At 43.7% G+C, this 26922-nt stretch overlaps 1 protein-coding gene across 1 annotated transcript in view; it reads left to right on the forward strand.

Moving 5' to 3' along the window:
* The window catches only part of ADGRE1 (adhesion G protein-coupled receptor E1), a 46066-nt gene that overhangs the window by 12170 nt on the left and 6974 nt on the right, over positions 1 to 26922 (forward strand). The window contains exons 4-19 of the mRNA XM_032627090.1: positions 1333 to 1488; positions 1612 to 1731; positions 3382 to 3528; positions 5606 to 5755; positions 6641 to 6781; positions 6867 to 7013; positions 7725 to 7813; positions 9080 to 9163; positions 12020 to 12197; positions 12842 to 12961; positions 14928 to 15127; positions 15588 to 15758; positions 18835 to 19029; positions 20757 to 20992; positions 24334 to 24400; positions 26659 to 26750. Of these exons, the coding sequence (XP_032482981.1) occupies positions 1333 to 1488; positions 1612 to 1731; positions 3382 to 3528; positions 5606 to 5755; positions 6641 to 6781; positions 6867 to 7013; positions 7725 to 7813; positions 9080 to 9163; positions 12020 to 12197; positions 12842 to 12961; positions 14928 to 15127; positions 15588 to 15758; positions 18835 to 19029; positions 20757 to 20992; positions 24334 to 24400; positions 26659 to 26750 (2293 nt within the window). The remainder of the gene's footprint in view (positions 1 to 1332; positions 1489 to 1611; positions 1732 to 3381; positions 3529 to 5605; positions 5756 to 6640; positions 6782 to 6866; positions 7014 to 7724; positions 7814 to 9079; positions 9164 to 12019; positions 12198 to 12841; positions 12962 to 14927; positions 15128 to 15587; positions 15759 to 18834; positions 19030 to 20756; positions 20993 to 24333; positions 24401 to 26658; positions 26751 to 26922) is intronic.

Below are 26922 nucleotides of genomic sequence, written 5' to 3' on the forward strand. Positions count from 1 at the left end.
TCCCTTTTCTCCACACCCTCTCCAGCCTTTATTATTTGTAGACTTCTTAATGATGGCCATTCTGACTGGTGTGAGGTGATACCTCATTGTAGTTTTGGTTTGCATATCTCAAATAATTAGTGATGTTGAGCATCTTTTCATTGGTCATCTGTACAAACATACTTTTCAAAATCTTTAGGCTACAGTTCATGGGTTATTCAGTAACCACAGTAGTCTTGTTGGTCCCTTGTTTTTAAATAAGGGGTGAGGGCAACATTCCCCATCTACATAATGGTGGATACTACAGCAAGGATCTTGTCCGCTCTATGTCTTTGACCTGTGTTATCTAACACATTGTGAATATTTGATAGATATTTATCAAATGAAGGACCATGCTACCTTATTCTTTATGTCAACTCCAGACCTAATCAGCCTGCAATTGATGGACACTAGGTCTTTCTAATGTTTCATGACTTAAAGCTGGAATGAACATTCCTGTGATCTTATCTTGATATATAGTGGCAGGTACAGATTTCTCTCTAGGAGAGGCACAGTTTGCTGGGAGGGAGCTATAGGGAACTTGCCTTTAAGTTCTGTTTGCACAACAAGTGCATCGTAAGTGTTTATTTAGGGTGACTTGACAGAGTAGGTCTGAAGGAGATTAGGGGAGGACCACCCCATGGTACCATGACTGCACAATTCTATGGGTGCTTCAATGAGTAAATTCCTAGAGGTGAGTGTGGAAACTGTTCTGGTTATCTATTGCTGGGGAGCAGCAAACTTTGTGTATTAAAACACCAGCAATCATTTATTTTGCTCATGAATGAATCTTCCATTTGGACTGAGTTTGCTGAGGATGACTTGACTTTGTTCTACACATTGTTAGTTGAGTCGGCTCAACTTGGGGCTGGAGGATCCAGTTTGCAGGGGGCTCACTCAGAAGGCTGGCAAGCTTGTGCTGGCTGTTGGCTGGCTGCTCTGCCAGGGCTGTGGGCTGGAGGTCTTAGTTCTTCTCCACGTGGGCTGCTTTCTCATGGCTGGTTGAGCTTCCTCACAGTGTGGCGGCTGAGTCGAGCACCAGCTTCTCAAGAGAGCAAGGTGGAAGTGTGTGACATTTTTATGACTTGCATGGTATATTTAGGACCTAGTGTCACCACCACCATAGTCACAAGCGTGGTCAGATTCAAGGGGAGGAAATATAGACCCCAGGGCTTGACGGAAGGAATACCAATGAAAGGGCTTTGAATTAAGGGCATATGGGATGGAAGACATTGTTTCAACCAACTTTGGAAAATACAAACTGTTTCACAAGATGAAGAAAATTTGTAACACTCTGACTCTTCTTCTCTCCAGATATAGATGAATGTTCTCAAAGCCAGCCACCATGTGGTCCTAACTCAGTCTGCAGAAACCTGCCGGGGAGGTATAAGTGCAATTGTTCGCGTGGTTTCTCTTCTCCCACTGGAAATAACTGGAACCCAGGAAAGTCAGGTCATTTCGCCTGTACAGGTAATGCACTCAGGCTCTCAGGCACGGGTCTTTGGTGGACAGCTCCTACTGAGTTGGGTACCTGTGTTTCTAACCATAGACACCTAATCTTTTGTCTCCCCGATGTCCTCCACTGCTCCTCAGACATTAATGAATGCCTCAACAGTGGGGTCTGCCCAGAGCACTCTGAGTGTATCAACTCTTTGGGAAGCTACAGGTGCAGCTGCCAAGTTGGATTCACCTCTAAAAACTCCATCTGTGAAGGTATAGAGAACCTGATCTTCTTTACCTACTCGATTAATTAAGAACTTCATATAGTGATCCTATGTGGTAGGGATTATGATCCTCATTTTAGAAATAATCCACTCGAGGCTCAGAGAGGTAAAGTCATTTGTCTAAGAATACACAGCTATTAAGTAGAAGAACCTGAATTTGAACTCCCTTTGAGGGTCTACTATGAGTTAAGCAGTGGGTCAGGCAGTACTTGAGAGTAACGGTGGGGGGGAGCTCGATCCTTAGAGTGATTCACTGACCACCCTGTGGGGGGGAGATATTGACAATGTCTGGAGACATTTTTGGTTGTCACAACTGGTGGTGGAGGCGGGTGGTTTGTGTTACTGTCAACTGGTGGGTAGAGACCAGAGACCCTGCTAACCATCCTCCAATGCACAGAACAGCCTCCCCACAGCCAAGAATGATCTGGTCTGAAGTGTCAGTAGCACTGAGATAAACTCTGTCCTGGGGAGAGCTCAGACCCAAACTTCAAAACTTTTCCCTGAAAGGTATTTGAATGAAGACCTGAGAGTTACTCTTGATCCTCCCTCCCCTTCCATATTAAATCAGTCATCATGTCATTGGGCAAAATGCCTGCGAAATATGTCTTGAATCTCTTCACTCTTTTCCATCCTTGGTTTAGGTTTCATCAATATTGCAACAGCCTCCTCACTAGTCTCTCCCTTTTTCTAGTGTTGATCCCTTGAATCTATCCTCTGCACTGCAGCCAGATTATTCTCTCCAAGAGACAAGGGCTCCATCTTCCCGAGTCTGCTGCAGCACTATTATTTATTTAAAGGGAGGGTGACTCTATCAAGCAAGGCATGGAGTGATCAAGCCCTCAACATACCCCCTTGACTTGGATTTAGAGATATTTGAAGTCATCTCTGACTTTTCTGATCTATTTGTAGCAGTTAGCTATTGCTGAGTAACAGATCACCCCAGAAGTTGGTGGTTAAAACAACCACCATTTGTTTAGTTCTGGATTCCACATGTTGGCAGTTTAGGTTGGGCTCTGCTGGTCAGTTCTTTGGGTCTCCACTGGGCTTGTTCATGTGTTTGTGGACAGCTGTGGGTCTCACATATCTGGGGCTCATCTGGGATGATCCAACTCTCTTGCACTTTGTATTTTTTTTTTAAATTAACCTGGGGTTTGTTCATATGGCAGGAGGAAGGGGTCCAAAGTGTGAGCAGAAGCAAGTAAGTTTTTTGAGGTCTAAGTTTGGAACTGGCACCACGTTGCTTCTGCCATATTTATTGACCAATGCAAGTCATAGAGCCAGCTACAGTCAAGGGCTGGGGAAACAAACTCCACATCTTAAAGAGAGGAGTGGCAATGTCGCATGGTACAGCACAAACCTCATCCCAAGTTGTGGACACAGGGAGGAGTAAAGGATGACAGCCATTTCTGCAATCTATGATCATTGTGACTTGAAACTATTTGCCACCATTTTGCTTGCATACGGTTGGCCAGCATTATTCTCAAGACCATGCTTAGATGCAAGGACTTTAGAGAGAAGGGGAAAGTCTGGGCATTGGGGAGCATCAGGTGGAGAACAGGTGGAGTGAATCTCCTGATTGCAGTCTCCTGTCCTCACTGCTTCCTCTGCCTTGACTGGGGTTTCCATTTCCACTCACCAGATGTGGACGAATGTGCTGATCCCAGAACTTGCCCAGAGCATTCAACTTGCCACAATAGTCTTGGAAGCTACTCTTGTGCCTGCAACCCAGGATTTGAATCCAGCAGGGGAAAGATGAGTTTCCAGGACCTGGGAGAGATTTGTGAAGGTAGGTTCATGGGTCTCTTGGGGAATCAAGTCCAATCTGTTTGCAAAGACACCAGTGGTGGGGGAGGATTTGAGGTGGGTCTCAGCTGAATTCAAAGCCCCCATCTGCAAAGCTGAAGTCAATAATCATTCATGCATTCATTCAACAAACACTTCCTGAACACCTACTACATGCCAAGCACTATTCTAGGGATGGAGGATGCAGCAATGTGTAATGCAGGCAAAAATACTTGTTGTCATGGAACTTATCATCCAGTGTGGGGAGAGATAGGGAACAAACAAAATACGTTCATGGACATATTGTGTGTCAGGGATAGTTAGAGATGAAGACAAAGAAGGCAGGAGAGGTGGGTAGGGAATACTCGAGGGTGAAGTTGTAGTTTTAAGAGCGTGGTAGGGAAAGGCCATGCTGAGAAGTTGATATTTGAGAAAAGACCTGAAGGGAGTGAGACGGGTTTTCTGGGGAAGGGTGTTCCAGGAGGGGGAAACAGCAGGTACACAGTCCTAAAGGCAGGATCCCAGCCAAGGCACTAAACTCTTCTATATATGTGCTCATTCAGTCGTCCCAACAACCTGATGCTATCAGTGGTATTTTATACCCATATTATAGATGAGGAAACTGAGGCTCCCTTGTGGTGGAATCACCTCTCCCAAGGTCAAATAGAAAGGAAATAAGAGAGTCATGGTAGAACTATGCCTAGCATGACTTCATACCTCAGCTACCATGATCTGCTGCCTCTGAATGAGGCTACACCTGCTGGTAACTCAGGGTGGGCTTGTGCAGGACAGATATCAATTTAATCACCAAATTTCCAGTCTCTGAGACTCAAGACAGCCTGGAAAGCTGTCATGTAAAAATTCCAGAGCCAGATAGAACCTGAATTTAAATCCTGGTTGTGCCTTTCACAACCTATGTGACTTTGCACAATTCTGAAGCCTCAGTTTCCTCCTCTGAAAAATGGAAATATTAGTTTGCCCCTCACAGGGCTGCTGGGAGCGTTGTTGAGTGGATGAATGTAAAGGATCTTCCTCATTGCCTGCCACAAAGAAAGCTCAACACGTTTGCCATTAACTTTTTATTTTAGTCAACAAATACTTAACCTAGTACTTGCTCTGTCCCAGGTTCTGTTCTGAGTGTTTAAAGATAATGTATCATCTTATGTAATCCTCTGAACAACACTATGGGGTGGGTTCTATGATTACTTTCATTTCACAGATGAGGAAAAGGAGACACGGAGATGAATTCTCTTGTCCAGTGTATTAGTCAGCTCAGGCTGCCATAACAAAGTACCAGAGACTGGGGGGCTTATTATCTCACAGTTTTGGAGGCTGGAAGTCCAGGATCAAGGTGTCAGCATGGTAGGGTTCTGGAAACAGCTCTCTTCCTGGCTTGTACACGACTGCCTTCTTGCTGTGTTCTCCCATGGCAGAGAGAGCGCTTGTGTTTCTTCTCCTTCTCCCTCATGAGGATCCCACCTTCATGACCTCATCTAAACCTAATTATTTTCCACATCCAAATGCCATCCCACTGGGGGGTAGGGCTTCAACATATGAATTTGGGGGGAGGTGACATAATTCACTCCATAGCACCCAGTAACACACAGATTATAAGGGGGCAGAGCCAGGCTTTGAACTCAAGATGTCCATGCTCTTTACCCCTCCACTCTGATATAGTGATTTCTTGGAGAGGAATTGAGATTCATCAACGGGTTTGAGGCTGAGGGAACACAGGTGAGAGAGAATGAGCCTTTGTGCACCTACAGGTAATCGATGAATCCAGGTCATGAATTATGAAGGGATTAGAAGGAAAGGATGAGCTCAGCTGGGAACAGACTCTTAGGGTCTTATATGTTCTAATGAGGAGTATGGATTCTATCCTGAGCTGTGGGGAGCCTCATCAGAAGATTTGCATGGGTCATACACACGCCTCTAAATGTTTCCTTTTCATAGTGATGCAAATGTGTTTAAGAAGGTGAGCCCGGAGGAGCTGGGGAAACCCATTGGCTTTAGGTCAGTGGTAGGGCTATGAACTGCTGCTGTAGCCTCAGCCTCCTTCATCCTTTTGATTTTCTGCTTAGATGTGGATGAATGTTCCAGGAACTCCACACTTTGTGGTCCCAGTTCCGTCTGCACCAACATCCTGGGAAAATACAGTTGCTCCTGCCTGCCAGGGTTCTTTTCACCTGATTTGTGGAGCCCTGACAAACCTGAGGCTTTCAAGTGTACAGGTAACTCTTCCAGCCATTTTGGGGACTTCTCAGCGGAGGTCAAACTACCCTGAAATGTAGTGGCTTATATCAACAATCAATTGTTCTTGCCCGTGATTCTGTGGGTTGACCGTATGGAGTTTCTGGGGCAGTAGGATGGTTAGCAGGTGCTAAACGACCTTGCTTACATGGCTGGTAGTTGGTACTGGTCTCTGGCTGGAAGCTCAGTTGGCCCTTCAGTTTTCCTTATGAACTTTTCCTCATGGCTGCTTGGGCTTCCTCAGAGCATGGCAGCTGGTTCAGAAACCCTCTGAGGGAGATTAGTTAGGTCAGGGTTCCTCAACTTTGGTACTATTGACTTTTGGGGCTGGATAGCTCTTTGTTCTGGGGGACTGTCCTGTGCATTATAGGATCTTTTGCCTCGATCCATTGGATCCCAGCGACCAACAAAAATGTCTCCAGACATTGCCCAAGGTCCCCAGAGGGGCAAATCTCCCTCAGTTGAGAACCACTAGTTCAACATAATAGAAATTTCTTACTCTCAAATGAATCCAATATGGATATACTTGGCCAAAGGGCAGCTTTCCTCCACAGGTGTCCAGTCTCCTTGTATCTCTTGGTTCTTCTATCCCTTAGGGCATTAGAATTCCTGGTTCCAGCCAGGGGTGGGGAAAGAGAGAAAAGGCACACCCACTTCTTAACCACCTTGGCCCAGAAGTGACATATGTCACGTTCCCATAAGTGAAAGCTAGTCACATGATCCCATCTAGATGCGGAGTGTTCTGGGAAATGTAGTTCCTGGTTGGGATGCCACGTTTTAGCGACCACTCTCTGCTTTGGAAGGCGAAGCATGATTTTTGTTGGCTTGGTGGCCCACTCTGCTAATGCCCATTCTCTACTCCACAGATATTGATGAGTGCCTTGATAAGTGCCTTTTCAATGCGACATGCACCAACACCCCCGGGAGCTACTTCTGTACCTGCCACCTTGGTTTTGCACCAAGCAACGGACAGCTCAACTCCATAGACCCAAAAGTGGACTGCATAGGTGAGTGGAGGGTTTGCTGGACATCCCTGGAAAGAAGTATCTCCTTACTCCTCTGCGTTGTTTGATATTCTTGAGTTCTTCGCAGATATTGACGAATGCCTCCAGGATCCATCACCCTGTGGTCCAAATTCTGTCTGCACCAATACCCTGGGCTCCTACAGCTGTGGCTGCATGGTGGGCTTTCATCCCAATCCAGAAGTCTCCTGGAAATATGGCAACTTCAGTTGCAAAAGTAATAATCTCCTTGCATGTCTTGGCAGTGGAATCTGTGTCTTGCTTTGGTTGTAGAATCCTCACTTTTCCCAACCTCTGTACCCTCTTCTTTTTGTACCTCGTCCACATATTCTCTCTTTTTCTGTTCATTTACTCATTCATTAATCACTCATTTGATAAAGTATTTTTGAAGCATCGATCCATGGAGAAGTTTGAAAGGTTTACATTTTTTAAAAATTATGGATTATTTGATATATTAAAAGTATAGATAACTTATATGGAGGCAATGAAGTATAATAATAAAATGAGTATATCTGAGGCCCTTGGCAACATAAGAACTAGAACATCATCAATGCCATTGAGTTTCCTACATGTGTCTTCCCTACTCCGTACCCCTGACTCCTCCCCAGAGGGAACCACATGGAACTTTGTAATTCCCCTACTTAAAATATTCCCCCTCTAAACATTCCTTCCTTAGTTTGGTTTGCTTTGGAGCTTTATAACGATGGTATCGTATTATGTATAGTCTTTTCTGATTTGCTTTTTTCAGCTACCGTCATGCTTCTCAGAGTTGCTGACGTAGCATGTAGCTGTAGTTTGTTCATTTCCACTGTTGTATAATATGACAATGGATGGATTTCAAGCAGGGGGTGAAGAAATCAGACTTGCCTTTTAATCATATCTTGCTGTGGTTACGTTTGATTTGGTTGTTTTTGTTTTTTCTTCTCAGGGGTTCCCTTCAAGTGTAAAGAAGATGTGATACCCAACAATGAGTGGGCCCAGCTATGCCAAGTGGGAGCAGCAGTGGAGCCTGAATATGTAAGTATTTTTGAAGGTTCCTAGTTCTTGAAGTTTTCCCAGAAGGCACTTAGGTAGAAGGTCGCTGTGCAGCTTTAACAAAGTCAAAAAATACGGTGGCCTAGACCAGGTATAAATTTATTTCTCTCTTTGTAACAGTCTGAGTATAAGCTGCTGAGAGCTGACATGATGGCTTCATAATACTCTACCATCAGCAACACAAGTCTCCCTCATTTTAGTCCAAAATAGCTGCTCCAGCTCCTGACATCACGTCTGCATTCCAGCTGGTGGGCAGAAGAGAAGGGGAAGTGAAAGGCACAGTCCTTCCCTTTAAGAGTATGACCCAGTATCACTTTTGCTTACACATAGCTTCAAGGACAGCTGGACGGGAAGGACATTTGTCTATCTAAAACTTGGGGATTCGTTTACTAAAAGAAGAAATGGTATTGGAGTCTCACTATTAGTGAAGGTGTATCTGTGTGATATGGGATGGGTGATAACGCAGCCTCCAGGCCAGGCAGAGGAATTTGGATGTCTTGGTTCTCTAATGAAGTCGTTCTAGTAAGTAAAGGCTCCAGAAGCATCTTCAGGTATTGATGTCACTGTATTAAATACGAGTTTGTAAATTAGCTTTGGAATTCCCATACACTTTGGTTCACTGTTGTTTTTTTTTAAATTGTGAAATGCACATAAAATCACCATTTTAAAGTGTACAATTCAGAGACATTTAGTACACTCACCATGGTGTGCAACCACCACCTCTATCTCCAAAACGTTTTCATCACCCCCAGAAGAAATCCTATGTACCCACTGACAGTTACTCTGTATTCCCCCCTGGCGTCAGCCCCCGATACACAGTAATCTAATTTCTATCTCCATTGATTTACCTATTCCGGATATTTCCTATAAATGGAATCACACACTATGTAGCATTCTGTGTCTGGCTTCTCTCACTGAGCCTCGTGCTTTCAAGGTCCGTCAGTGTTGTAGCTGTGTCAGTGCTTCAGTCCTTTTCATGGCTGAATTATATTCCACTTGGACCACTGGTCTTTTCCACCCCACTCAATAGTTTTGCTGTTGGTTGATGTTTTCTCTTCTTATTTATGGAAGAGAAAGATGCTATGATTCCAATTCTGATCAAAAGGTGAGTTTTCATCTCCCTGAGAATTCTAGAGACTTGTGACACCTCAGGAATCCAGGACCATCCCACGTGGTGGGCTCAATGGCCCAGTCTGTACATTGCATACTTGATCGATGCTCACAAATGCTCTTCCCTCTGGGATGCAGGTTTCCTTTTGTGCATTGATGAACGCCACCCTCGGCATCCTGGATGACGTCTGTAAAAACCAAACCACCGTCGTCTCTCTGAAGGTAACAGTGAAGTCTTCATAATCATGTTTCGAGTTTCGAACATATTGGGGGCACACTTCGGGTGCACAAAATCCTCTTTATCATGAATGGGTTGTGAGTTAACGTTTAATCTACTCCAGTTGTCAGGTCTGAAAAATTAACATGCAGGAATATTGCCCTTTTCTGTACAGTTTTGTGAGTTTTATTACCTGAGTAGGTTTGTGTAACTATCACCACAGTCGGACAACAGAACAGTTCCATCCCTCTCCCCTGACCCTCCTCTCCTCCCCCCACCCCCACCAACGCCACTGGGCTTCCTCTTTTTTTTTAACTTAATTTTTAAAAAACTTTTTGGCTCAAGATCTCTTCATTCCTCCTTCCCCACCCCAGCTTTTTTTTTTTTTTTTTTGCGGTACGCGGGCCTCTCACTGTTGCGGCCTCTCCCGTTGCGGAGCACAGGCTCCGGACGCGCAGGCTCAGCGGCCATGGCTCACGGGCCCAGCCGCTCCGCTGCACGTGGGATCCCCCCGGACCGGGGCACGAACCCGTGTCCCCTGCATCGGCAGGCGGACTCTCAACCACTGCGCCACCAGGGAAGCCCCCCACCCCAGCTTTTGGCGATTATCAATAGACCTACTGTAAACATTTATCTGTGTGTGTGTGTGTGTGTGTACCTGAATTTTCATTTTTCTAGGGTAAATACCTAGGAGTGGGATGACTAGGTCATTACAATTGCAGATTTAAAAAAATAGTTTATCTTAAGACTTTAAGTTGCAACTTATGGATGTTGTTACGTCATTTATAAATCTGTATGAAAATAAGAAGAACACTTTCATTTGTATTCTGGTGAATTTTAAATTAATTTATTAGTATAACATATTTATTCATGAAGTGTACACTTATTCATAGGGTTTTCAGATGAAATTTGGATAAACAATGAACCCTTTCAACAAATTTATTTAAATTCCCTCAAACATTTTCTACCATGTTTACAAATATCCTCATTTCTCCCCAGATTTTAAGTACTTAATGAGGAAGATTTACAAACCTAAAAGGCAAGGTCACTATGCCCTTAAGGGATTCATAAATCCACTCAGTCACATGCGTAAATATAATAATTCAGAGTTTTAAAAAAATGTGTAATACGGTGTATCAACAGCCATGTTCTCTTAAATTGTTCATATTAGAACCACATCTAATTGCTTTTTGCCATGAAATCATGCGGTTAATTGGTCTCCTTTAATGTGTCAAAGTTTTCCAGCCCTTTAAACAATAGATTTCCAAATTATGCCAAAGATTACAAAACCTTCTAAAATTAACACAAAAGTATTTTAGCTTGCTTGCTATTTTTTTTTCTTTCCTGAGGCTATAAAATAAACTTCCTAGCTAAGAAGAAGAGATTTAATGTCAAAGGGGATTTTGATGAGATTTCAGCAGCCACAGAATTGAGAACCACAGTTTTTCAGGATGATTCTAGCTGAGATTTTTTGCTCTGTCGGTGGGGAGGGACCCCAAACTCATGCCTTTCATTTGGGATATGGTTACAAAACTCAGTGCATCCTGTTTTTCCCAGACAAACATCTCTCAAGTTTCACTCTGATCCAGTTTTTATTGAAATTCTTTTCATCTTCTTATCATCAAATTTGGATACATAGAAATTGGTTTCCCTGCTAAGATTTTAGTTAATTTCCTTCACCGTCGGATTGGATTCAACTAATTTCTTCCCTCCATTTATTAGGTTGTGAACTTGTGAATTCTCTTCATATTTTTTTGTTGGGATTACATTTTTATAGTCAGTTTATTAACAATAATCAATAATCAAGGGCACAGTATCAGCATTAATATTAATATTAGTATTGCTAGTCTTTCCTTAACTCTATTCCATAGGCATAACCAATGTTAACATTTAGATGCATAGTTTTCCATATCTTTTTTTACTTTGTGAATGATTGTATAACACACACACACACACACACACACACACACGCACACGCACACACACACATTGAAGCACACGTTGAGTACCTACTGTGAGTGGTTTAGAGCAGTGATTAAGGATTCCACCTCTGATACCAGACTGCCAAAGTTCAAATCTTGCTTCTGCCACCTACTAGATATGTATCTTTGTTTTCTCATCCAAAATGGAAATAATAATAGCTTCTATCTCATAAGTATCTTCATAAAATTAAATCAATTAGTATACATAAGGCACTTAATACTTGGCTCATAATAAGTATTAATTATATTTATTTTAAAATCTCAATTAGTGCCAGAAACATAAATACCATAAATATAAAATTTTAAATTAAAGTACTTGTTCTTTTTAAACGAAAGGAGATAATATAACATGTGATTCTGTAATTTGCTTTACTTAATCGTAGCTCGTGGACCTTTCTGCTTGTTAATATACATAGATACAAGTCATTCTTTTGTTAACAGCTGTGTACTATCCCATGATTTGACTCTATCATCTTTTATTTAACCAATCAGTTGGACATTCAGGCTTTCCGAATTCTTGCTATCACAATCCACACTGAAATTCACGTGATTAGCCAAGATCCTTGCACAATTTTTAAGTATTTCTTGCAGGAGGGATTCCTGGAAGGGAAATTGCTGAGTCAAAAGTATATGTACAACGTATGCCATGACAAGTGCTGACTTACTGCACACCATGAAGGCGATACCAATTTGCATTCCCAGTGGGGCTTCTTGAATCAGGAAAAGGAGGCTGAGTGAATGTCCTTTTACATTCTTCATTATCCTAGACTGTCAACCCGTTCTCTTGATGAGAGAGGGGACAGCTGCTGTTTCACTGATAAGAGAAAGAGAGAGAGAGAGCGCGCGCGCGAGAGAGAGCAAACACACCTTTCCTTTCAGAGTACGGCTGAGAGCTTTGCCTCTGTGATTGAACAAACATCCATGTGGTCCAACTTCACCAAAGAGAAGACATCTACCCTGGCCACAGTCTTACTGGAGAGCGTGGAAAGCACCACTTTGGCAGCTCTTCTGAAACCCTCAGCGAATGTCAGTCAGATGATTCAGACGGACCACTTAGGTAGGACATAGCCTTCGTGTCAAGGTCACACCTGGGGGCTGATTTAGACGGGTGACTTTGGCCATGTGATTCTGCATGGCTTTCCCATTTACCATTTCCCCAGCTGTTTCAAACCTCTGAACGTACAGCAAAGCAAGTCCAATTATCGTAACAACATCTCCCATTTATCGAGTGCCTGGCATTGTGTTAAGTCACGGGTCAAGTTTACACAGCTGGTGAGTGGCGGAGCCAGGCCTCCTAGTTAGTGACTGTGGAATCTGAACCCTTCTTGTCCACTATGCTGGACATGCTCCAGACTCTTTCAATTTCCTTTGGCTTTGGAAAACCTGTCTAAATTTGGAGTAGTCAGAGGGCCATGACTCTGCTGCTTTCCCTCATTGTTGACTTCAAGCCCATCTTTCCCTGATGCATCCCCTAAGGATGTGAGCGCTCACTCCTAGAGTTACAATTGGGTTTCTCATTTATTTGGTGCTACCATCCTCCTGTCATTCATCAAGGGCCTCAGGATCTTTCCCATGACCAATCGTTCTGTCTGTCCTTTCCTTCTCTTGCAACCAGGGATGCGTCCCTTTCTTGGCCGGAAACCAAATTCAAGACCCACTTTCTGGGTGACCTCCTGTAAATTCTCCCTTTCTCCCTTTTAGACATTGAGAGCAAAATTATCAACAAAGGATGCACTGAAGAGAATGAGGCCTTTAATTTGAAAGCGAAAGGGGATGAGATGAAGATTTGGTGCTCCACAGTCGAAGAATCTGAACCCACAGGTACAGACCCACTCCTGAGAATCAGAGAGGGTGGTTATTATGCATTCAAGCAGCAAATATTTATTTATTACCTTTTAAAACAAAAAATTTTTTTTCTAGCAGTCCCTTGTTGGTTATCTATTCTAAATATAGCAGTGTGTTCATGTCAATCCCAAACTCCCAATCTATCCCTCTCCACCCTTCCCCCCACCCCGAGAACCATAAATTCGTTCTCTAAGTCTGTGAGTCTGTTTCTGTTTTGTAAATAAGTGCATTTGTATCATTGTTTTTTAGATTCTGCCTATAAGGCATATCATATGATATTTGTCTTTCACTGTCTGACTTACTTCACTTAGTGTGATAATCTCCAGGTCCATCCATGTTGCTGCAAATGGCATTATTTCATTCTTTTTTATGGCTGAGTAATATTCCATTGTATATGTGCACCGCATCTTCTTTATCCATTCATCTGTCGATGGACATTTAGGTTGCTTCCATGTCTTGGCTATTGTAGACAGTGCTGCAGTGAACATTGGGGTGCATGTATTTATTTTGTTTTTAATTTTAATTTCTTTAGCAAATATTTATTGATCACCTCCTAGGTGCCAAGACCTGTGCCAAGAAGTGAGGGAATTAATGACGGTAGAGGGGGACTTCCCTGACGGTCCAGTGGTTAAGACTCCACACTCCCAATGCAGGGGGCACGGGTTCAATCCCTGGTTGGGGAACTAAGATCCAACATGCCGCAAGCCATGTCCAAAAAAAAAAAATGAAATGATGGTAGAGGTAGAAATAGCCCATGCCCTCAGGGAGTTTTCCATCTGCTAGGGAAGTCAGACATTAAATAAATTATCTCTGGGAATGGAGTCTAAAAGAGAGTGGATATGTGTATATGTATGTTTGGTTCACTTTGCTGTACAGCAGAAACGAACACAATATTGTAAATCCACTATACTCCAATAAAATATTAATAAAAAAAATAATCTCACAGTACAGGAGTGTCAAGCCATTTCCTGTCCAATCCAGCAGCCATTGGTCATGTTTTATTATTGAGCACTTCGAGTGTGGTTAGGCTGTGAAGGTGACATACATACTGGATTTCAAAGTCTTGGTGCCAAAGATGAAGGATGTAAACTATCTTATTAATATTTTTTATATTGACTACATGTTGAAATGGTAATATTTTGTAGGTATTGAGTTAATATATAATTAAAATGACCTTTTTTTTTTTTTACTGTTCTGAAATGTGGCTACTGGAAAATGTAAAATTGCGTATGTGGTTTATACGATATTTCTGGCAGACAGTGCTAATCTGTATCAGGGATTGGCAAACCTTTCCCGTAGAGCATGGTTAGTAAATATTTTAGGCTTTGAGGACAATACAATCTGTCTCAATGATTCAGCTCTACCGTCATAGTGCAAAAGCATTCATAAGCAGTATGTAAATGAATGGGTGAGGCTGTGTTGCAATGAAACTTTTATTTACAAAAAACAGGCAATGGCCAGATTAGCTTGTAGGTCATTGTTCATCACTCCCTGATCTATATGCTCTCTGGAGGGCACAAGGAACAGGCTAGGACACATCCCTGGAGACCACCAACATTGAAAGCGGAAGCCCACCAAAGAGACTGAACAAGAATAACCATAAATGTGGGAGGGGAACTTATTTCCCGCTGCTGAGTTGAATTGTCCCTTAAAAACACAAATTCAAATTTACTTTTAAATGTAGCCAAGATTTTTTCCAGGTGATAGCACCTCCAGATTTTTTTTTTTAAAGGTTATGGTACCTTTGGTACCAGAGCCTCTGGTAGGTGAGGCTCACCTACCTGGAAGTCCGCTGGTGTTTCAATTCTCAGAGCAAGCCAGTGGTGCAGAGATGCATGGGATATGAAAGTGTGTATGTGTGTGGATGGGCTGGGTCATCTATAATAACTACTGAGCAAATGATTCCCCCCCCTTTTTTTTTTGCTTTTGGGGGAAACTGCAGGGATCAACGGGGTGGCTTTTGTCTCCTTTGCGGGTATGGAGTCCGTTTTGGATGAGCGCTTCTTCCAAGACCCTCAGATCCCCTTGGCCAACTCCAAGAGGAAGTTGAAGTTGAATTCTCGCATTGTTGGGGGCATCATAACAGGAGAGAAGAAAGATGGGTTCTCTAAACCAGTCATCTACACCCTGGAGAACATTGAGGTTTGTGAAGAGGTTTCCATTGGACCCCCATCTGCATTCTGAGAATTCCCCATCCTCAAGTGAGCTTAACTCTCATTTTTGATGGGGACCCATTAAAGCAGCAAGTGTCCACAATTTCTGATAACTCAAGCCACTTCCCAAAATCCACCACTAGAAAAATGAGCTCTCCTATTTCTATGTGGCATTTCCCCATTCATCAATGGGCAAGGTTTAGGTTATATTAAGTCATGTTGATGCAGGAACATTTACACGGGCATTTACATTAGCTATGACCAAGTTAGTGGTAGAGACAGGTCTGGCACCCAAGACATTTCTTTTCATTACGGCACATTGAAATATCAGCATTTTTCTCCCTTCCCTACAGAACATACCCACACCTTCTTGAGGTTGATCAAGTTGAATCCTCAATGGATTCCTGAATAGAGGGATTCTCAGGTAACCAAAGCCTTTGAATTTTCAGCCAAAGCGGAATTTTGAGAGTCCCATCTGCGTTTCCTGGAGCACAGATGTTGAAGGAGGTAGATGGACACCGTCTGGCTGTGCAATCCTTGAAGCTTCTGAGACGCACACTGGCTGCAGCTGTAATCGAATGGTGAACTTGGCCATCATCATGGCTGCTGGGGAGCTCACGGTCAGTACTGATGCTCTGTACTCTAGCTCCCCAGATCCAGTGGGAAAACATTGACTAAACATCCATGGTATGCCTCTCATGGCATTGGGTGTTGTGGGAAGGGGTTATGGGGGATAGAAGGGGTGTGTGCCATACTTCTGCCCTTAGAGAATTCATGGTCTGGTTGGGAAGCCATGACACTCATATATAAAACGATAAATGACCCTAAACAGGTGCAGGCACGATGACAATCACGGACCCCACTTACTGAGCACCTCCTATGGGCTGGGCGCTTTATTTATTTTTTCCTTTTTTATATTTTTTAATTTTTATTTACTTAATTTTGGCTGCATTGGGTCTTCATTGCTGCGCGTGGGCTTCCTCTAGTTGTGGCGAATGGGGGCTACTCTTCGTTGTGGCGCGTGGGCTTCTCATTGTGGTGGCTTCTCTTGTGGCAGAGCACGGACTCTAGGCATCTGGGCTCAGTAGTTGTGGCTCGGGGGCTCTAGAGCGCAGGCTCAGTAGTTGTGGCACACGGGCTTAGTTGCTCTGCAGCCTGTGGGACCTTCCCGGACCAGAGCTCAAACCCGTGTCCCCTGCATTGGCAGGTGGATTCTTAATCACTGTACCACCAGGGAAGCCCTGGACTCTTTGTTTTAAGTGTTTTTAGACCCATTTTGCAGGATGGGAGACTGGAGCTCAGCAGCCAGTCTAGTCATGAAGCCAGTAATTAGTGGAATTGTGATTTGAACCCAGGATGGTCTGAGTCCAGAAGTCTCTTTCTACAGAATCATCTACAGGCATACCTCGTTGTATTGCACTTGGCAGACACTTGTTTTTTTTTTTTTTTAACAAACTGAAGGTTTTTGGCAACCCTGTGTGCATTGAGCAAGTCTACTGGCGCCATTTTTCCAGCAGCATTTGCTCACTTCACGCTCTGCATCATATTTTGGTAATTCTCACAATATTTCAAACCTTCCACCAGCAAAAAGACTAAGACTCACCGAAGGCTCATATGATGGTAGCATTTTTTAGCAGTAAAATATTTTTTAATTAAGGTATGTACATTTTTTCGACATATGCTATTGTACACTTAGTAGAATAGGCTGTAGTGTAAACATAACTTTTATAAGCACTGGGGATAATAATTCATGTGACTCACTCTATTGCCAATATTTGCTTTATTGTGGTGGTCCGGAATTGAACCTCCAATATCTCTGAGGTCTGCCTGTACATGGTGTAAGAATTTGTGCTGTAGGAACTGGGTGTTGTGTCAGTGAGCACTGGGGATAGATCAGGGAGGAGATGGAACCTGAAATAAGCCTTGGTGAGGGGTTAGATTCGATAGAGAGAATAGACGTTAGTGCTGTGGTGAGTATCCTTGTCTATATTACCAGGTGGGAGGTTCTATTCCTTGTCAGGGAGGTCCTAAATGCTATTTAGAGGAATGTAAGGCTTAGAACTTAAGAGTATTCGATCCAGAGCAAGACTAGTCTAGTTTCAAGCCCCATCTCTGTCACTTCCTAGCTGTGTTTCCATGGAGAAGTCACTCAACCTCTCTGAGCTGAGCCCAGTTCTTTCACCTTAAAACTGAGAACAAGAAGGACTTCCCTGGTGCCGGAGTGGTTAAGAATCCGCCTGCCGATGTAGGCGGCACTGGTTTGAGCCCTGGTCCAGGAAGATCCCACATGCCACGGAGCAACTAAGCCCGTGTGCCACAACTACTGAGCCTGTGCTCTAGAGCCCGTGTGCCATAACTACTGAAACCCGCGTGCCTGGAGCCCATGCTCTGCAACAAGAGAAGCCACCGCAATGAGAAGCCTGCGCACTGCCACAAAGAGTAGCCCCCACTCACCACAACTAGAGAAAGCCCACGTGCAGCAGCAAAGACCCAATGCGGCCTAAATAAATAAATAAATGAGAACAAGTAAAAAATGATGATGTCAGAGCTCCCAGGCGGTCCACTGGTTAGGACTTGGCATTTTCACTACCACGGCCTGGGTTCAAATCTCTGGTCAGGGAACTAAGATCCCACAAAGTGCAGCCAAAAACCAAAACTAAAAAGCATCAACATCTCATTAAAAAAAAAAAGAAAAAAGAATGATGAAAATTAACGCTTCTATCATACATGTTTCCTGCACTGTTGTGAGTACTTCAAGTATTTTCACTGAATCCTCCTAGAACAATTCCATAAGGTAGTTACTGTTAGTATCCTCTTTTTAACAGATGAGGAAACTGAGACACAGAGCAGTTAAGTATCTCGCCCAAGCTCAAACAGCTAAAACTGTAGTCAGTTCTCTTAACTGCTACATCACAATATCACAGAGAAGAGCTCATGAGATGGTGCCTGGCATATCTTTAACACACAGAAAGCACCCAAATAAACTTAAAATTAATTACAAATTATGGCATAGAGAAGGACTCAGCTTGTCATTTCTACTCCCAGAAGTTGGGGCATCTCTGAACACCTATTATCAGTCCTGGTTCAGCGCAGGAAACAGGAACCACTCAAGGTATTTCAAGCAGAAAAGTATTTAATACAGGGACTTGGATGCTCACAGAATCACAGGAAGGGATGGAGGACTTGAAGTCAGGGGGCTGCCCTTTGGATTTTTGGCTTCAAGATCACCCCTCTGCAGCCATAATGCAGAGGTCAAAAATTGCAGCTGTCATTTCACCCCACATCCAGGAAATTAAAGATTAAAGATCGGATAGTCGGAAGGTGGAGTCCAGCCACAGCTCACTCCTGTCTGCAGAAGGCTGGTATCTGCCTCCATCCTGCCTTTCAAAACCTTCATGCATACGTCTCACTGGAGAACCTAAATGACATTCAGGATCTTAACCCCCAAGAGATCATGGGAAATGTCATTTGTAAACGTCCTGCCCTCGCAGAACAGGGCATAGGACAGGGGTGAGAATGGGTGCTGATGGATGCCAAAGGATGACGATGAACAATATCTTGTTCACGCTGAGTGTCAGAGGGAGAAAAGGCCTCCAAGCTCTATATATCCAAGCCAGGAGACTGGATAATTCATTTTCCTGCCTGGGGGGTATGTTGGTCCTTCTCTGAGACCAACAGTTATCTCTTTCCTGACAGATGGAGTTCACTTTGTACATCATTAGCCACGTGGGTATGGTCATCTCTTTGGTGTGTCTCACCGTGGCCATCATCACCTTCCTGCTGTGTCGTACCATCCGAAACCACAACACCTACCTCCACCTGCACCTCTGCGTGTGCCTCTTCTTGGCCAAGATTCTCTTCCTCACCGGTGTGGACAAGACCGACAATCAGGTCTCATATCCTTCAGGCTGTGTCCCCATCCAGCCCCATCATCTCCGAATCTGCCCCTGCTCATCCAACTCCCTCTATGCTACTTCCCACCTCAGGACATTTGCATGTGCTGTGCCCTCTTTCAATACTCGTTCCCCAGCTTCTCACCTAGTTGACTCCATCTTGTGATAGGTCTCAGTTTAAAATCATGTCCCTGATCATGTTATATATTGTAGTGGTCCCTCCTACTACTCTTTAAGCCATTAGTGCTCACCTGGGATGATTCCATCCTCACTCAGGGGACACTTGGCAATATCTGGAGACGTTGTTAGTTGTCACCCCTGGGAGGGGATGCTGCTGGCAGCTAATGGGTGGAGGCCAGGGATGCTGCTAAACACCTTCCAATGCACAGGACATCCGCCCCCCTTCCCCCAGCAGAAAATAATCTGGCAGTAGTGTTACAAATATCATTAATGCTACAGTGGAGAAATTCTTTTTTTTTTATTGAAATATAGTTGATTTACAGTGTTGTGCCAATTTCTGCTGTACTGCAAAGTGGCTCAGTTATACACATATAAACATTCTTTTTTATAGTCTTTTCCATGATGGTTTATCACAGTATATTCAATATAGTTCCCTATGCTATACAGCAGGACCTTGTTGTTTATCCATTCTATCTTTAATAGTTTGTATCTACCACCCCCAAACTCCCAGTCCATCCCTCTCCCTCCCCTCTTCCCCCTTGGCAACCACCAGTCTGTTCTCTATGTCTGTGATTCTGTTTCTGTTTCGTAGGTAGGTTCATTTGCGCCATATTTTAGATTCCACATACAAGTGATGTCATATGGTATTTGCCTGTCTCTTTCTGACTTACTTCACTTAGTATGATAATCTCTAGTTGCATCCACAGCTGAGAAGTTCTACTCCTTATCACTCTATTTTGCTTCCTTTCTCAGCACCTATTTGAAACCATATTGATTTTTGGGGTTATTTTACTGATTGCGTATCTACCTCCCCCAGGAGGCTGTGTGCTCCGTGAGAACAAGAACTTTAGCCAATTTACCCCCAGTAACTGTGCCAGAAACAGTAGGCTCTCGGGGTTTTTCCAAAGGGAGCGCTACTGACATTTCAGGTGGGGTGATCATTCTTGATGCAGAACTACCCCTCTCACTGCGGGATGTTTCGCCTTCCAGATCCCTTGAGAACTAAAGACTAGTAGTGAGCCTCACTCTTATCACGTGACCAGGGGTGGGCAAACTTTTCCTGTAAAGAGGCAGATATAAACATCTTTGTCTTTGCAGATACTATGGTCTCTGCTGTGACTATTCAGCTCTGCTGTTTTCGTGTGAAAACAGCCATAGAGAATACATAAATGGGGGTGGCTGTATGTCAATGAAACGTTCTTTACAAAACAGGCAGCCGACCCATGGCTGTAGTTTGTGGACCCTTTCCCCTCCCCCATATCTTCAACCATCCCCTAAAGAAGGGTGATCATATATCTGTTTCCCCCCAAACTCTCCCAGTTTTAGCACTGAAAGTTATATGTTCTGAGAAAACCAGGCAAAGCTGGATGATTGGTTACCCTACCAAAAGGATGGAGCCACCTTGGTGAAGAATAAGTACTTGTGGAATGAATGAAGGGGCCATGTTTGGGGATCTCCAATCAAAGTAGCTTCTCCTTTGCCCTCTTCCTCTGAACCTGCTCTCTGGAGTAGGGGACCCTGAACGTGCCTGATTCTTCCCTGCAGAGGGGCTGTGCCATCATCGCGGGCTTTCTGCACTACCTTTTCCTCGCTTGCTTCTTCTGGATGCTGGTGGAGGCTGTGATGCTCTTCCTTATGGCCAGGAACCTGAAAGTGGTGAATTACTTCAGCTCTCGAAACATCAAGATGAGGTATATCTGTGCCTTTGGCTATGGGCTCCCGGCGCTGGTGGTGGCTGTCTCTGCCATCATACAACCACAAGGTTATGGGATGTATAATCGGTAAGTGACAACCTTCTCTCTCCCTGAAAATTATTAACTTTATGTGCTGTTGGTCTCAGGGCTGCCATATACAGTAGCACAGGTTGTGCACTGCACAAATCCAGGAGCCATTGTTTGCACTGTAGTAACCGTGGATGGTGGTGATGTAAACAATGAACTTGATGGCACAAGGTTTCAATTCGTGGACTCCGGAGCCAACCTGCTTGGGTCTGAATCCTGGCTCCACCACCGTGTTACCTTGGGCAAGTTACTTAAACTCTGTATGCTTTCATTTCATTATCTATTAAATGCAAGCGAATGACAATGCCTGTATCATAGTTGTTGTGAGTGTTAAGTGAGTTATTATCTGCAAAACATTTAGACCGTGTTGGGCACAGTGTAAAGCATTATATATGTTATTTTCACCACCATCATTATTGCCATGGACTGTTTTAAAGTGAGGTAGGTTTATCACATGATTCTATGTGAGAAGATTTTAGGTAGTATGCTAGTGAGCCCTGATTAAACAATATTTTTGTATTTATTTTGTAGGGCATTAGAAAAAAATTGCTGGCATATCAAACTCATGATTTCACAGACATGATTCCGTTGTATAGACATGATTCCATTGTATAAGTAAAAAGTCGAGTCAATTTTGAGGGAAAAATTAGGTAAGTGACAGGACAAGTAGTATGTGGATAGGGTAGAGACTAATTCAGTGAGTTACTTCATTTCATCCTAGGATGGACCCTTGTTATTGTAATTTACAGATGAGGAAAGTGAGCCTCAGAAGGGTGAAAAGAATTTCTCACTATCACACAGTGAAAAAGTGGCAGGGTGAGGACTTGAATCTGGGTCTTTCCAATCCCAGGGCCCCTGTTTATCACCCTGGTGCTATAGGCACTTTGCTGAGCTGTGTTTGGGGGATTAAATATCTAGGTTTCCTCCCTGCCTGCTGATGGCTTATACTTCAGGCAAGGTCATGAGATAAAGGCTGAGGGAATGGAATTCATGTTAAAGGAGTGCCCTTCATAATCTAAACCCTGCAAGCTTTACAAATATATATTATCTCTGGTATTTCTCAACAAAATTCCTATGTTTCCACTGTGTACAGCAACACCATTCAATGACACTACAGTGTTAATACTGCCCTCTAGATTTGTGCAGTGCACCACCTGTGCTACGGTACATGGCGGCCCCAAGACCAACAGTGACTAAAGTAACAGCTTAATAAATGGTAGCTACAGAGGAAACTGAGGCTCAGCACAGTTGCAGGATTTGCCCAGGGTCACATATCTAGTAAGTGTCCAAGTTGAGTTCAGGTCTGACTGCCTTTTAAAAAAATATTCATCTATTTATTTTTTTTGAAGTATAATTGATTTACAATGATTCAGCTGTACAGCAAGGTGATTCAGTTATACATAAGAATATATACATATATTCTTTTTCAGATTCATTATAGGTTATTACAAGATATTGAATATAGTTCCCTGTGCTGTGCAGTAGGTCCTTGTTGTTTACCTATTTTATATATAGTAGTGTGTATCTGTTAATCCCAAATTCCAAATTTATCCCTTCCCCTTTTTCCCCTTTGGAAACCATAAGTTTGTTTTTTATGTCTGTGAGGTCTGACTATCTTGTCAGGAGATAGTGGTGACAATGCAAGGCCACCATGATGAAGTGCCTGATGTTGGTGTGGGTAGTATAAGCCCTGACACAGACCAGAGAAGGATGAGGGCATATGGGAGCTGGAAAGTTCACGGAAGCCTTCCTGGAGGAGGTAGATTTTGAATGAGCCTTGAAAGCTCTACTGAAATGTACACATAAGTGAGGACCAATCTTGCCTAAGGGAGAGCTCAAGCTGTATTTGGAGAATAGATGGATTGGATTGGAAGAAGAGGAAATTGGAGGGGGCATGGAATTTGGTGAATACCTTCTAGGTAGTAGGAACTACAGAAAGTTTTGGAAGAGAGGAGTAGCATTGGCAAGGATTTGAAATGATCTCAGGAGGCACTAGGGAGTGGGGAAGTGAGACAGGGAAGAGAAGGAGGAAATACAGGGTGCATTCCTGAGCAGGTCCTGCTGTAGGTAACTGGGGCTCAATCCCAGTAGGTACCTCTGGGGGACCGTGTAGGGCACATACCACAGTTATCCCACCCACGAGGTGAGGGAGCTGGCATATTTATCCAGCTACCTCCCATCAGCCATTGGTTGAGGGTTGCTCCCTGGGGGAACAAATTTTCTAAAGCTTTTAGTCTGATGCCCTCAGGCAGAGATGCAGATGCTAATGAGGAAATTGGCCCGTATTTACTGAAGTAGTTATCCTTGAAAGGATATGGGCAGCATTTTCTCACGATGCAAACATTTTCTTGCCTTTTGATCACTCTACTACTGGTGACTTACATTCCAGGGAGAGAACATCTGGTTGGCCAAACTTGATTATTTTCCTTCTCTTGCTTGGAAGGCACACTTCTGCTAAAGGAATATTGGGGTGCTGTTACGAAACATGGCAGAATAGTTGTCAGGTGGTGAAAACAGCAAATATCTGCTAGAGGCATGATGGGAAAAGGCAATTAATTCTCCCTCCCTCCTTCCTTTCCCTTCCTCCCTTCCTTCCTTCCTTCCATCCTTCCTTCCTTCCTTCCTTCCTTCCTTCCTTCCTTCCGTCCATCCTTCCTTCCTTCCTTCCTCCATCCTTCCTTCCTTCCTTCCCTCCCTCCCTCCCTCCTTTCTTGCCTCCCTCCCTCCCTCCCTCCTTTCTTCCTTTCTTCCTTCTTTTTCTCCCTTCCCTCCTTCCCTCCGTCCCTTTATTGCTTCATTCCTATTAACAAATAATTATGGAATGCCTCATCCATGCCAGGATTTGCAATGAGTGCTCGGTATTCAGAGATGAATAAAACGTTCAAAGTCCAAATTCTCATGCAGCTCAGAGTCTAGTAGGGGAAGATTGGACAATTTACAATATATAAACAACTGAAGAAGATAATTTATGATAGGTGCTATCCAAAAAAGCAGCAAGCTCTGTTAGGAAAGGACCAGGGTAGTGGCTTTTCAGAGGAGGTGATGTTCGAGCTGAGATTTGAATGACAAGGTATACTAGTGGAGAGGTCTGGATAAAGGGGTTACAGAGGTTATGACTTGAGAAATGAGCTCTACACAAGGCATTAAGTGAATATTTCAGGAACATTCACCCAGGAAGAAGGTCTGAAAGAGGAAAACCGAAATGTGACCTGGTCCATCATGAAAATTTTCATGTCAGTCTCATCTGCCAATATTCTCTCCCATTAGTACGTCTGGCAGGGTGTGAGTAATTTTAGGGTCAGGACTCTGAGACAATCACTGACTCCTGTTTTTCTCCATAGCTGCTGGCTGAATACAGAGACAGGCTTTATCTGGAGTTTCCTGGGGCCAGTGTGCACAATTATAGTGGTAAGCTGATTGCTTGTTGCAGTGTGTTTTGGAGGAGGATCAAGGAGACCCAAGGGATCAAGAAGTGCCAGTGGATGTTGCAAAGCTCTGGTCACTTATTCCTCAAAAGCGTGCACCATTCTGATCCATGATTCCTGAGATTTCCGAGAGTGTAATTTCTTTGATTTGTAATTTTTTTTTTAATGCCAGCGTGCAAATCCCCTGGAAGGGACCGCAATCTTATCAATCCTTTGTGCTTCAGTAAGAATGGGTCTATTGCTCTCTTCTGAGTACAGATGTTGAATAATAGAAAAGGTAGGAAGAAATTAAGAGCAATTGGTTGGTGGTGGGGGGAGGGTTGGAGAGGGAAATGGTGGGAAAGAGGCAAAGGGAAACCTGGAGGTTTTTTTATTTTTATTTTTTTGCTGTGTTGGGTCTTTGTTGCTGCACGCAGGCTTTCTTTAGTTGTGGCGAGCGGGGGCTACTCTTCGTTGCAGTGCACGGGCTTCTCATTGCAGTGGCTTCTCATGTTGCAGAGCATGGGCTCTAGGCGCACGGGCTTCAGTAGTTGTGGCACGTGGGCTCAGTAGTTGTGGCTCGCGGGCTGTAGAGCACAGGCTCTATAGTTGTGGAGCATGGGCTTAGTTGCTCTGTGGATTTTCCCGGACTGGGGCTCCTGTGTCCCCTGCAGGCGGATTCTTAACCGCTGCACCACCAGGGAAGCCCCATGGAGATTTAAAAAAAGTTTTATGGAGGTTTAATCAACAAAAACTATATATATTTAGGGTGTACAACTTGATGTTTTGACGTAGGTATACACTGTGAAATGATCACCACAATCAACCTAATTAACAAATCCATCACTTCACATACTTACCATTTTTTCCCCTTTTCTTTCTTTGTTGTGAGAACCCTTAAGAGCTACCCTTCTAGCAAATTTCAAGTTTATAATACAGTATTCTAACAGAAGTCACCGTGTTGTACATTACATCTCTAGAACTTACCTTGCATAACTGAAACTTTGTACCCTTAGACCAACATCTTCCCATTCCCTGGGAGCCACCCTTCTACTCTCTGGGAAGCCTGGGGAGGTTGAGTACCATCTCCTTGCTTCCTTGCCTCCAATCTAGATTCTACAGTCCTGCAAGATGAGAGTCTTCTGACTCTCACTCATGGTGGCTTGTTTCTTTGAGTCATTTGTAATTGTTAATTGTGAGTTCATATTTGACTGATCTAAATCTTGGGAATTCTTGAGGTTTTACTCCTCCAGAGGGGTTTTGCTTACTTCTATCAGGTTTTGGGGGTCCATGTGTGAGTTTCCTAGGGCTGCCATAACAAAGTATCACAAACTGGGTAGCTTAGAACAACAGAATTTTATTGACTCACAGTTCTGGAGGCTAGAAGTCTGAAATCAAGGGGTCAGCAGGCCACGCTCCATCTGAAGGCTCTAGGGAAGAATCTGTTCCCGTCTACTCTCCAAATTCTGGTAGTCTCAGGCATTCCTTGGCTCATAGGTGTCTGTCTTCTCCCTGTATCTCTTCACATTGTCTTCCCTCTGTGCATGTCTGTCTCTATGTCCAAATTTCCCCTTTTTATAAGGGCACCAGTCATATTGGATTAGGGCCCACCCTAATGACTTCATTTTAATTTGATCATCTCTGTAAAGACCCTATATCCAGATAAGGTAGCATTCTGAGGTCTTGGGGGTTAGGGCTTCAACATATCTTATTTTTTGTGGTGGGGGGGACACAATTCAACCCATGATGGGGCACTGGTCTTGATACTAACTTCCCAGATGCATCCAGTGGGAATAAACCAAGATCATCCAAGAGCAAGCAAAGGCTGTTTATTAGGAGATTGCTACGGTATGGGAGTCAACCACTTGCATTGTCAAATCGCTTGCATTGGTCAGGGACTAAAAACCAGGCAGATGAGTGGGAAAGCTTTATAGAGGAAAAAAGGGAAGGTTTCATGTGTGCCCTGCTTGGAGGCTGTAGGCATGGGGACCCTATGGGTAGGCTAACTGAAAGCAAGGCATTCTATGTGATTGGTTAGGGTTACGTACTGGCTTTCTCCTTTTGGCCCTAAATTGAAAGCAGGGGCAGAAATGAGGGAGGCTGTCAATTATTAGTCAAGTCCTGGTCATTTGGGGTCAGTTATTGTGTGGCTTCCTGCAGTGGTTACTGTAGACTGTGGGTCAGAGTTCTATTTTTATAGATGGTCTGGCCATTATCCTTTTGTATATCCAGTCTCTCCATCCCTTCTGCTTGACTCTGTAGATCAATTCCATCCTCCTGACTGGGACACTGTGGATCCTGAGGCAGCAGATTTCTAGCGTCAGTACTGAAGTCTCCAAGCTCAAAGACACCAGGTACCGTCCATCCTTCCTTTCCCCTCCTCTTCTAGTCTCCTTTCCTTCTTTCCCCAAATGTTCACTGAGTACCTTTTGTAAGCCTGGTCCTGTGCCCCAAATGGAATAGCACAGTGTCTGGATCAGGCTGTCTCAAACCTCAGCACTGCCACTTAAAAGCTGTGTGACCTTA

Source organism: Phocoena sinus, chromosome 3 (assembly GCF_008692025.1).
Source record: "Phocoena sinus isolate mPhoSin1 chromosome 3, mPhoSin1.pri, whole genome shotgun sequence".
NCBI lineage: Eukaryota > Metazoa > Chordata > Mammalia > Artiodactyla > Phocoenidae > Phocoena > Phocoena sinus.